The 12,597-nt window shown below is 46.7% G+C and overlaps 2 protein-coding genes across 2 annotated transcripts; one reads left to right on the top strand and one right to left on the bottom strand.

Moving 5' to 3' along the window:
- Positions 1-504: 504 nt before the first annotated feature.
- Positions 505-4,810, bottom strand: LOC125540062 (probable protein phosphatase 2C 45). The gene is made up of 8 exons (XM_048703638.1): positions 4,560-4,810; positions 2,980-3,107; positions 2,489-2,587; positions 2,240-2,395; positions 1,607-1,693; positions 1,437-1,528; positions 1,133-1,207; positions 505-1,028 (listed from the first exon to the last, which is right to left on the bottom strand). Exons 1-8 carry the CDS (start codon positions 4,625-4,627, stop codon positions 879-881), a joined length of 855 nt encoding a protein of 284 aa, XP_048559595.1. The 5' UTR covers positions 4,628-4,810; the 3' UTR covers positions 505-878.
- A 5,027-nt stretch (positions 4,811-9,837) lies between these two features.
- LOC125538125 lies at positions 9,838-10,748 on the top strand. Its single transcript, XM_048701423.1, has 2 exons — positions 9,838-9,996; positions 10,128-10,748. Exons 1-2 carry the CDS (start codon positions 9,838-9,840, stop codon positions 10,746-10,748), a joined length of 780 nt encoding a protein of 259 aa, XP_048557380.1.
- Positions 10,749-12,597: the final 1,849 nt, after the last annotated feature.

Below are 12,597 nucleotides of genomic sequence, written 5' to 3'. Positions count from 1 at the left end.
TTCCATGCAGGTTTCTTCTGGTCTAGATAAAAACCATGACGCCCATGGGAGCAACTTTGAAACTATACAGGACACGTCTGAAGGAGATAGGCATGCTACAATCCTGGGAGGACTAAATTCAGACATGCATGGTGGAGGCGTTGTCTGTGCCATCTTCTACTGGTCTGAAGCCTGAACCTGCCATTCTGTGTGTGGTTTAGCATCTTGTTTAGAAGAGGTCAAAATAGGATAGCACATCAACTGGCTAATTACAGTCGTATGGACTAGCTGCATGGTTGCATAGGGGGCCTCCGTGTATCAAGGACCTGTTGCCACTAGATTGTAATCATATTATCATGGAATAAAGCTCCCATTTTCCCCACAGAAAAAAAAAACACAATGTACAAGGCCACTCATCAAAGTTTTTGTATGTACACAACACATTCCAGTAGAATTAAGTCTCCAGAGTCCACACACACACACACACACACACAATCCAATAAAACATCGAAATTAAGACCCATCTAACAACTCAATTATACTTGTCATTGCTCAATTTCAGTACAACAATAATCGCTTACCTTGAGAGAGTTATGGATATTACATCACACTCACAAATGGTTTGGCAATCCACAACAAGATACAACACACTCATCAGACCCAACACCATCCACGACTAAACCACGATGAACGGTCATCAGTTCATCACCAGCAAATTTATTGTTAAATCTAAGGCCTAGGGCACACTTCGTTCCTAAACTTTTGTTCTCATATCAGAGTACACTTTTCCTACTTCCAGTTTCTCTTCGTTTAAACCTTAAGAATCAATCAAGGCATGTACGTGTGTCATCACAGTACAATGTCGACTTGAGAAGTTGAGAGTAACTCTTGCACCTGCTTTAAGCAGGCCCACTACTCCCTTGCCCGTGAAAGAAGCGCACGACGACGCAGGTTATGTTGTCGCTGCTCTCCCGCTTGTAGGCCTCTTGCAAGAGCCTCTTTGCAGCTTCCTCTGGGTCTTGTATTGACCGGGTCATATCGACAGCCTCCTGCATTAGAAACGTTGTGTAGAGAAGGCAGATCAGGCACGCGGAATATATGATAAAGATAGCACAGGTCTTGAAATCGAAATCCTTCTGTTTTCTTGAATTACCTCGTTAGAGACCACATCCCACAGCCCATCGCTTGCAAGGATGAGAAACTCCAGGGACTCATCAACGATTTCCTCCTATGACCCAGCAAAGCATTACTAAACACGATCATCATTTATAAAGGTGAATATAAAGAACAAAATTTCTTAAGCCCCTCAAGACGGCATATGCAGAAAGAGAAGTAAGTAGTTCTTTTATTGGTACAGTGACTCACAAAGAGTCATGAAGATGAATGCCTGCTTACATGCATATGCAGTTAGAGAGAGAAATAAAATGAGAAACATTAAACACCCCAAAAGTTCGTACCCGGATCTCTGGATCCACAACTACATACTGCTTTAAGAGCTTGTCACCAAAAGCGCGAGAAACAGCAAGTACACCACCAACACGCCATGTCCCTATGGAACAGAAAACCATCATTAGAAAGGCAATCATATCCCATCCAGATAATTTGAAGAGAGTGCAGTGCACAGTACCTGCCCACATAACAAAACCTCCAGCTTCTTCAATACGTTGCCGCTCATCTGTCTGATCAGGCTTGTGATCTTTCGAAACAGGTACAGCTGTAAAAACCAGTACACCCCATTAAGTGAAGAACTGATAAAAGTATTACCACTATTTTACTTCCCATCGCATTGATTTGCCATCAAAATAACTTGAGTCTATTAGCCTATTGACTAGTTTAGTGTGAAAGAAGAATACTGGCATCTACAGGCAAAAACAGCGCTTTCATAAAACGAGGCAAGCATTTAAGTTAGGAAAGGCCTCCGTTAAAAACAAAATAATCATACATCCAGTCAAATACAAAATAATCGTATAACATGTTCTTAACTTTTACAAGCATGCACGAAAACATACTGTTGAGTAGATGTCTGTAAATGATGTGCTCTCAACCTCATAACACACATTTGTCCCATAATCAACTAAAACCTTAAAACCCAGTTACTAATGAAAAATATTGATCCATATTGTAATCATATAACTTTGTAGTAGGTTGGAAGTAGACCAAGTTTGTCCATTCTGCCATATTCATTGAACAAGTCTTAAACAAAATGCATGGTCTCAGAAAGTATGAAGTAAAAGCAATAAAAATATTGAATGTTGGTTACCATTTCCTGCCCTGCATATGATAGCCCTGGAGTCTCCAACATTTGCGACAAAGAGACGATCACCAACAAGTACAGCAGTTGATGCTGTTGACCCACACTGGTTTTGAGTACTGTCAGATTCCAAGAACTCACTGTCGGTACTTTTATAAGAATCATCTGCAGATAGCAATACCATGCAATGATTATGTTAGTTTTATTCACCCAACTCGGTGGTCGAGCGGATTAGTAACCAAAAGAACAAGGAGATACCTATAGCCACTTTTGTGTCACTCATGAACTTTGGATGCCTAAGAAGATGGCTGAAGAGGTTGTGTTTGACATACTCAGCTACTTTAGCACCACCATGACCTATAAAAATGAGCTGTGCATTTAGCAACCCGATTTGGAAGAAAATAGCAAATTTATTTGGCTTGTTCAACTTTAACTTCTTCATTGTGCCCCCTGTGCGTATTTTATATGTTCTTCATTGTGCCCCCTGTGCGTATTTTATATGTTCTTTTATCCATTAACCCCTTGATTAATGGTTTCTTTAGCCACAAAAACAACATACATTTGAAAGAGCAGAGAATTTTATGGTGCTAGCTACGCTATATTAGACAGATTAAAGTCCAACATAAGAAATATAAGTGTGATCTTTTGGCACATTGTGCCAAATGTGGAAAACGCCCTCTTATCGAAGTTCTAAGCTTAAATAAGAATTGGCCATGAACAAAAACTACGTGAAGAGAGATGATACATACCATCAAAAACTCCGAATAAACCAATAAGCTGTCCATCAACACTTTCAATTCTTGTCTCATAAAAGTCTTCCATGGAAGCCCTTTTACCCAGGGAGCTCGCATAACCATAGCTAAACCTACCATTCTGGCTGGCAGAAAAACAAATGAGAAATGCTGAGCAAACAGGTATAATAACTACACAGTAACAGCCCCAATTAACCGGTCTTTTAGCCGATAACAACATAACACAAATATGGAGTTGCTATATTACTAGAGATCCCATAGTACCATTCACAGAGTGGATACAAACATATCACTGCATGTATCTGGATTGCGCCAATACAATAGTTATATACTAGCGACAGTTCACTAGGAAGCAACTGCTACCAAAAATGTACTAGTACCGAAAAATTCATTTGGAAGCAACCGCTATATGTATGTGATTCCAGAAATGCTCCTCCAACCTGTACTGATCAGAGGTTGGCATTGGGAAGGACAAATAATTGAGCAGTTTTATGCGGCAACAGTCAGCCACCAAACCAACCTGCCTAGTTAATGAATTGAGCAAAATTTGGGGGAGGCCATGGCCTCGAGCCAAAACGTACATATCAGACAAGCAGAGCAGAGCAGGGCAGACTCGGGAAGGGGTTCTGAAACGCACCAAGCCAATAGGACAGAACCTATGCCATGTAGTATTAGCTTGCGGAGCCACAAACGATGAAATGTTGTCTAAAGGAGCTGCCATAGCATGATGATACTACACATGACTAGACCATTTATGCAAACAAGTATTATGTTCGTGTTACAAAAGGAGCCTTAGGTGGCTATCATGACTCTGTGTGTGGCTGGTGGTTACGTGCAGCTGAGCCGTGCCGGTTAAGATTACCAATATCAAGTAACAGTACCGTCTGTGCCATTCATTAACCTGCTTCCCCTGATTCTGAACCAATAGAAAGAAAAGGCATCGTCAAGGGTTGTCTCAAATCTTACACTAGCATTCCCAACAGGACATCCTGGCTTATTTACCAACTCAGAATGCCAGGGATTCATTTGATCTAGGCGCCGAATAACCCTCGATTTACTCAAGACAACAAGGCATATACTTAGCTCACCAGCATAACTATTCAGTCTGCTTATGAGTTAGGTGTCTTGGCGAACGAAATTAGGTGTTGAATGTCCTGTTTAAATAAAAATAAAAAGGCACAACCCCAACCAAAATCTGTCAGTTCCAAAGCACAAACATGATTTTTTTTATGACCAATACAACACCATCCTTGGTTATCCAACAGCAGGTGGCCTAACGATTATGAGCTACGTACAGAGAAGGGAAACACCTCGTCGCTCGTGGCAACGAAATCACCGCTACTCGATACGCTAAATCGGTGTGATGTTCCAGGCCGCCCATACGGCAGGATTGCGTGCCTGAACCGCAGTAACCGACGGGAACTACTGCATTTACCACCGCACGCCAGAGGCTGAGCCAGGGGCGTGCATGCGTCCCGAATCGAATCGAATTGACGACGAATCGGACTGCCACTAGAGCAATTCGAGCAGATCAAGCAGAGACAAGGGCAAAAGAGATTCCGGGGGTGGCTCCCAACCTGAGGCCGCCGCCGCTGACGGGCGATCCGTCCGTGGGGTGGCCGATGACGGTGCTCAGGTACCCCATCCCCGCCGGGGGCCGAGGCCACTCACCGACCCGAGCAGAAAGGGGGGTGACGCGAATCGGCGGAGAAACGGGTCAAATTTGGGGGATTTGGGGGGAGCGGAGACGGAGGGCGAGGGATTTCTATAGTGGGCGCAAGCTGCTCCTCCTCCTCGCCTCGTCGTCGGCTTTCTTACACTTAGGCCCTCGGGGCAGCGCGTAATTACCTTGCTTTGCTGTCGGGCCCGTACCGCGTCGCGTCGCGTCGCATCGCATCACGCGGTGGAGTGGCGTGCGAGGCGCGACGACCGACCGACCGATCCCGGGCCCCTTTCACGTGGGAAGGGTTGGCGGTTCCATGCAGACGGGATTCTTCGAGAAGATCGAGGATGGATCCACCGTCCAGAACGCGCTACCCGGAACGCTGCACGTGAGCCGGACATGCGCTTAACGGAATACTTTGTGGGGCGTAGGCATTTGCAGCCTCGTTGTTGCGGAAATATTTTACAACATATCTCAATGTGATTCATTATATGAAACATATATTAAAAAATAAAACTGAAACTGTATATAATTTATTATGTTTGATTACTATGTGGTTGTAAAATGTTTATTAAATATAAATAAAATAATATAATAGAAATTCACATGTTGAGATAGGTCTTTTTTCATGCAGGTTTCATGATAAAGTGGCATGCTTGCATGTTACGAGACATATGGTAGTGAGTGTGGGCCTTTTTCTCGTGCATGTTGTGTGATGATGTGACATGCTTATATGCTGAGAGAAATAATTAATGGGGGCTAGCTATTTAAATATAGAAGATACGGTGTGCAATAGGGCACATACAAGGCGGGCGCTTAGACGAGGCGCGGCGCTTTGATTCATGGCCGTTTCAATGTAATCCCGTCCAATCCCGTGTTTTTGGCTGGTATCGATGTCAAGCCAGTCGTTTAGCGTCTGTTTTTTTTTCATGGACTTTTCTAGCGAGTGCAATGCACATTCTTTAGCCAAAAAATCAATTCGGTTAGCGCCTGAATAAGCACCCATGCCTTGGGGCAGCAGACTCCTCTACGTATTCCATTTTCTTAATTGATATTTTTTTAATATTCTATAACCAGCCAAACATGAGCCTCTCCATTGTAGATGGCCTTATAGCATCTTCACTAGGTGTCCCTATGATAAGGCATGATCACTTTTTACATCACGAAGTGCCAAAAATAATGCTCCAATAGGTAATGCGCATGGCAAGCAACCAAGAGGGGGCCAAATTCATGCACACTTGTGTATATATACATGAACATTGTTTTGGAACATGTGGAATTTCTTCAAAAGACATTAACACATTTTAGAATTACATGAACATTTTTTAATTACGCGTGCATTTTAAAAAATATGTGAAAACGTTCTTAATACTACATGAACAAATTTGCGAAAGGTGTGAACACTATTAACAATACACAAACATTCATATTAGGTTGAGTTTTTTTTAATTACTTAATATTTTAAACATGTGAAACTTTTTAAATTTATATAAATATTTTATAAAACATGAACACTTTTTGATACTACATGAATTTTTAAACATAAGGGGGGACACTTTTTGATACTACATGAATTTTTAAACATAAGGGGGGACACTTTTTATCAAACACAAGATTTTTTTATAAAATAGGTGAACACTCTTTTAAAATTTTATGAACATTTTTATAATACGTTAACACTTTTTAATTACATATGAACATTATTTATTACACGATGAACATCTTCAAATACACAATGAATAAATTTTAAATGTGCAACAAAACTAATTGAAAATGCTTTATGATTATATTTAAAAAATATGATGACCATTTTTTATACATGATGAATTGTTTTTACTGTGTATAAGAATTTGTTTTAATCTGAGGTGGTGTTTGGTTCTCTAATCCTAGGACTTTCCATATGACTTTTTGAAAAAGACTTTTAAGGAGGTGCTTCTAAGGACTTTTAGCAAAAAGTCCCAAAAAAGTCCCACCCTGTTTAGTTTGCTAGGAACTTTTTCTAGTCCCAAAACAAAAAAGTCCCTGGAACCAAACACCCCCTGAGTACAACAACAGTTGTTAAAATACACATGAACAATGTTTCACAAAAAGACATTTTATTTAACAAAACATACGTATTCACCCAAAAGAATTGAAAACACCGATAAAAAAGGTGACCGTTTGTTGCACTTTTTCTCTAAAATCCATTGCTACTTTTTTTTCGAGGAAGTGCCTTGCTAGTTTTTTTTTTATTTTTTGTCTTTAGAAGAATGTGCCTTGCTTTTTTTTTGAAGTCAGAATGTGCCTTGCTAGCCTTTTCGTTTTGAGAAGAATGTGCCTTGATAGTTTTTTTTGAGAGGTGTGCCTTGATAGTTTTTTTTTTTTGAGAATCAAGTGCCTTGATAGTTTTTTTTGAGTCGGTGTGCCTTGATAGTTGTGCTGGGAGGAGACGCTCAGTCGGGTTACTGGGCCTGGCCTTGTACCAGCGCGTCCCTAAAAAAAAGTTGTACTGACCGTCAGGCCGATCCCGAGACGCAGAAGGACGACGGGAGGATCAGCCTATTAATGGAGACCCGGAGCGAGATTGGCGGCGAGGACGGCGAGATGGAAACGGGAGGGAGTGGCGGCGAGTCCCTGGGCCGGGCGGATCATGCCGCCGCAATCGAGACCCACGAGAGGATCGCCGGCAAGCCCGACAAGAATCCTGAGTCCTGCGGGGAGGATACCCTACACAGACCGGTTAGCGACATCATGTCGGAATTCGAACATGTCCCGGTACATACGAAGACCAAGATAGGCGACGGAGGCAAATCGATCTCCAAGGAGATGGCGATGCAGGTCAGCAAGGAGCAGTTCGACGAGCTGCTGGCCGGCATCTCGACGTCTGTAGCCAAATCGGTCAGAAAGATGTCTGAGGCAGAGGAAGAAACCACGGCGGCGGCAGCGCGGACGGTCGACTTCAAACTAAGCCGAGTGTTTGACAAAAAACTACCATTTTAGGGATTTACGTCTCATAGAACTACCACTTTAAAAAAATGACCGAAAACTATCAAAATTTTCTAATTTTATGACTAAAAACTACCACTTTCAGATAATAACCAGTTTAGAACGATTTAAACGTGTTGACCGTTTAGTTGAATGTTATTACAGGTGGGATCCACACGTCATTCTTCTTCCTCCTCTCTCTATCTTTCTTTGGCATTTTCACAAACAGCTTCTATGCATCCCGGCTCCTCGGCGGTCGTCACCGGAGGCGAGAGGGAGGCCGGAGCCATGGTGCTGCTGCCACTGGGCTCAGCAGGGAGGGCCCCGCGTCGCGCCCACGCGCAGCAGCTGAACCTGCCGCCCTACACCGGGCTCAGCAGGGAGGGCCCGGCATCGCGCCACCGCGCAGCCGCTTCCTCGAACCGGCCCCGACGCAGCCGCCCCTGCCGGACGCCGGCATGGGACTGTGGAGGCGTAGAACCCCACAAGCGCGGCCTTGGCGGGCAGGCGGTCGGCCAGGTCGAGCAGCGCGTCGAGGAGGAGGGCGGCTGTGTCGTTGACGGGCGGGTCGCTGGCGGCTGTGTCGTGGGCGTGGATTGAGAGGCGATGCGCGGGGGCGTCGTACTCGATCCGCACGACGAGCTGGCTGGTGTCGACGCCGGGCGACGACCGGTTGGGCGTGATGGTGACGTTCAGGCCGACGCTCGGCGGCGGCCGCGACCCGTACGAGCTCACGGAGCCGACCTCAACGTCGGCGAAGCCGTTGGTGGCGTTCGGCACGGAGGCAGTGAGCACGACCGAGCCGCTTCAAGCCTGTGGAGGGCGACGCCACGGTAGATGATCTCGCGGAGGCGGGCGGCGAGGCCATGCCACCGACGCGAGATGAGGCGGGTGCGCGCGGCGGCCCGGGCGCAACGGAGGCGGGCGAGGACGAGGAGGAGCAGGTCGTCAGGGAGGGCCCTGATGTGGTCTGGTCGTCGCAGCCGTGTGGAACGCCGGCGAAACTCCATTGACGCCCCAGATCTCGGGGATAGGCGAGGCGACCGGCGTCCGCTCTCCTGTGAAGTTGACTTTGATGCCACGTCAGCGCTGACAGATGGGCCCCGCCTGTCATAAACACGTTTAAATCGTCTAAACTGGTCATTATCTGAAAGTGGTAGTTTTTAGTCATAAAATTAGAAAATTTTGGTAGTTTTCGATCACTTTTTTTAAAGTGATAGTTCTGTGGGACGCAAACCCCTAAAATGGTAGTTTTTTGTCAAACACTCAACTAAAGCCTGCTCTCCGGGCTGATCGACGAGCTGTGGGACGATGTGCAGCAGCTAGCCTTGACGGAGCCGAAACTTTTGGCGATGTGCATGCTCAGGGCATCTCCAGCCGTTGGAGCCCCCCAGGACAATCGCCGGACCAAAAATGGCACGTCCCGGGGGGCAAAACTCTTCCACCGGCGCCCTCAAGAATCCGTTTCCCCAGCCGTTGGTGCCCTCAGAAGGATTGCAGGGCAAAAAGTGATTAGGTGGCAAGGAAAAAAACGCGTGGGGGAGTAGGATTGGCCGTTGCTTCCGCCGGCGCCCTCAACAGCCCCCAGCGCGTTGGGTTTGGCCTGGGTTCGCCGGCGGCATTTTGAGGTCGTGGGGGGGCTTGGGGGGCACGGCTGGGCCATTTTTTGCCCTTTTTGCATCGCCGGCAGAGAAAAAAGGCTCCTGGGGGGCACTCGGGGAGGCGGCTGGAGATGCTCTCACACGCGAGCCTTTCACGCGCCACGCCTCCACGTTTCGGTTCATGTCCGCCGTCATCAACCGGCTAGACACATGGGTACCTGATTTCGCACGGGAATTGCGATCAATCAAGGAGCACAAGCAGACGGAGGGCGGTGATGGTGACGGCAACGGTGACAACGACGATGAGGTGGATGAGTCCGAGGATGACGAGGAGGAGTTCGAGGTGGATGAGTATGAGGAGGAGAAGAAGGCCTAGGAGTATTACTATGCTGCCTACCGTAGATCCTGGGAAAGTATGCTCAGCCTCAGCTGGGGTGGCAACTTCGAAGACCCAAGTGAGTAAATTTGCTTGCTAGTGAGTAGTGACGTGCTCTTGGTCCATATTAGATTTCTAACACGTTTCACTTTGCTTGGTTGTGTGCAGCGGTATTGAGCCCTATGCAGTTTACCCACTATATGCCGGGCCACACTGGCCAAACTTTGACGGGTCCTAAATTCTTGAGGACCATGCAGATCTATTCCATCAAAGTCGCGGAAACGGAAGGCTTTCACCTTGAGTGGCCACTCGAGGTATACAGTGTGGTCGCTGTCCGAGATGGCGTGAACCATCGTCGCAACCTTCTCTTCCTCCGCACAAGGGATGACTGCCAAATCCTCACGAAACAGGTACGCACGACGCTTTGCTATTTTCCTCTTCTTCTTTTTCTTATTGCTTGCATCTTTGTTGATAAATTTAGAAAAAAAATGAAAAAAATATATTTGTTAACAAGTTAGTTTGTGAATAATGATGCTTGCAGGATCCCTTTCTGCATTTGACTGGCCCGTCTCGTGCGATTATGTCCGGGGACGATGTCATGATTGATGTCCACCTAAAGCTAAAGGGCACCGTAGAGTCTAAAGACAGGACATTGATCAGTAAAGCCTTCTGTTATGACTATGGTCATTATGGTGATAGTGTTTCTACGCGTCTCCACAAGGGCCTTTGCATGCTGGAGCTATGTTGTGAGCATCTTCGACGGTCGCTCCAAGCCACTATCCTGGGCGTTCAACTTGTAAAAGGATCATTGCCTTGTGAAAGTGGCATCAAAGTCCTTTGCTTCGCACTAACTGAAGACGAAACCAAAGGCGGTCTCCCATCTAGGCCTGTTTTGCTGCTTGATTCACAAGCTGGAACAATGCCCGTGGATGAAGAGGGTTATCTAGAGCTCTCAAGGCGAGCTGTTTCAGTAAAACTAAACGGAAGGCTGGCAATTCTCGTACATGCTAGAGAAGCGAGTGGAACTGTTGTCTTCACACCCCAATCTAGCAGCGTAAGTCAAGAAAGATGTGACCTTGGTGATTGTGAAGTGGAGATAACCATTGCTTGGTCTCTCATCGCTGAAAGCCAACATCATATCGGGCCGATGGGATGCGCATAACCTTATTACACACATGAACTATATCGTATTCCCAAGATGATACTCGAGGAAGACGCTTGTTGAACATAGGTTAGCATGTTCACTCTGGTGAAAATGAAGTCATGCATCTGATGATGTTCTAATATCATGTGAACTATTGTTCCATCGTGAACTTGTCTGCTACTTGTTCCTACACAATGATACAAGACTAGCCTACAAATATACATACATGTGTAGACAATGCCCGTGTATATTATTGTTATGTCTATTTGTTGTTGAGCTAGTCACGACTGCCAACTTTGTCATTCTAGGAGCATCTTATTTCTCGGCTGTGTACCAGCTTGCATTTGTTGTTTGGATACCGGTTGATATATCTGTCGTGGATATAGAGACATATAGCTTGGTGTTTGCGTTATCGCTGATTTTCAGTTCTTAAAAAGCTGGCAACAAAGTGTTGGGAAACGTAGCAGAATTTTAAAATTTTCTACACATCACCAAGATCAATCTATGGAGTCATCTAGCAACGAGGGAGAGGGGAGTGCATCTACATACCCTTGTAGATCGCGCGCGGAAGCGTTCAAGAGAACGGGGTTGATGGAGTCGTACTCGTCGTGATCCAAATCACTGATGACCTAACGCCGAACGGACGGCACCTCCGCGTTCAACACACGTACGGTTGGGAAGACGTCTCCTCCAACTTGATCCAGCAAGGGGGAAGGAGAGGTTGATGAAGATCCAACAGCACGACGGCGTGGTGGTGAAAGCAACGGTGATCTCGGCAGGGCTTCGCCAAGCTCAGGGAGAGGGAGGAGTGTCACGGGAGGGAGAGGGAGGCGCCAGGGGCTAGGGTGCGGCTGCCCTCCCTCCCCCCCACTATATATAGGGTCCCTAGGGGGGGGCGCCGGCCCTAGGAGATCCAATCTCCAAGGGGGGGGCAAGGGGGTGGCTTGCCCGCCAAGCCAAGTGGGGCGCCCCCCACCCCTAGGGTTTCCAACCCTAGGCGCAGGGGGAGGCCCAAGGGGGGCGCACCAGCCCACTAGGGGCTGGTTCCCCTCCCACTTCAGCCCATGGGGCCCTCCGGGATAGGTGGCCCCACCCGGTGGACCCCCGGGACCCTTCCGGTGGTCCCGGTACAATACCGATTACCCCCGAAACTTTCCCGATGGCCGAAACTTGACTTCCTATATATAAATCTTCACCTCCGGACCATTCCAGAACTCCTCGTGATGTCCGGGATCTCATCCGGGACTCCGAACAACTTTCGGGTTACCGTATACTAATATCTCAACAACCCTAGCGTCACTGAACCTTAAGTGTGTAGACCCTACGGGTTCGGGAGACACGCAGACATGACCGAGACGACTCTCCGGTCAATAACCAACAGCGGGATCTGGATACCCATGTTGGCTCCCACATGCTCCTCGATGATCTCATCGGATGAACCACGATGTCGAGGATTCAATCAATCCATATACAATTCCCTTTGTCAATCGGTACGTTACTTGCCCGAGACTCGATCGTCGGTATCCCAATACCTCGTTCAATCTCATTACCGGCAAGTCACTTTACTCGTACCGTAATGCATGATCCCGTGATCAACCACTTGGTCACATTGAGCTCATTATGATGATGCATTACCGAGTGGGCCCAGAGATACCTCTCCGTCATACGGAGTGACAAATCCCAGTCTCGATTCGTGCCAACCCAACAGACACTTTCGGAGATACCTGTAGTGTACCTTTATAGTCACCCGGTTACGTTGTGACGTTTGGCACACCCAAAGCACTCCTACGGTATCCGGGAGTTGCACATTCTCATGGTCCAAGGAAATGATACTTGACATTCGGAAAAGCTATAGCAAACGAACTAC

The sequence above is a fragment of the Triticum urartu genome, chromosome 2 (genome assembly GCF_003073215.2).
Source record: "Triticum urartu cultivar G1812 chromosome 2, Tu2.1, whole genome shotgun sequence".
Taxonomy (NCBI): domain Eukaryota; kingdom Viridiplantae; phylum Streptophyta; class Magnoliopsida; order Poales; family Poaceae; genus Triticum; species Triticum urartu.
This window is presented reverse-complemented; position numbering and strand designations above follow the sequence as displayed.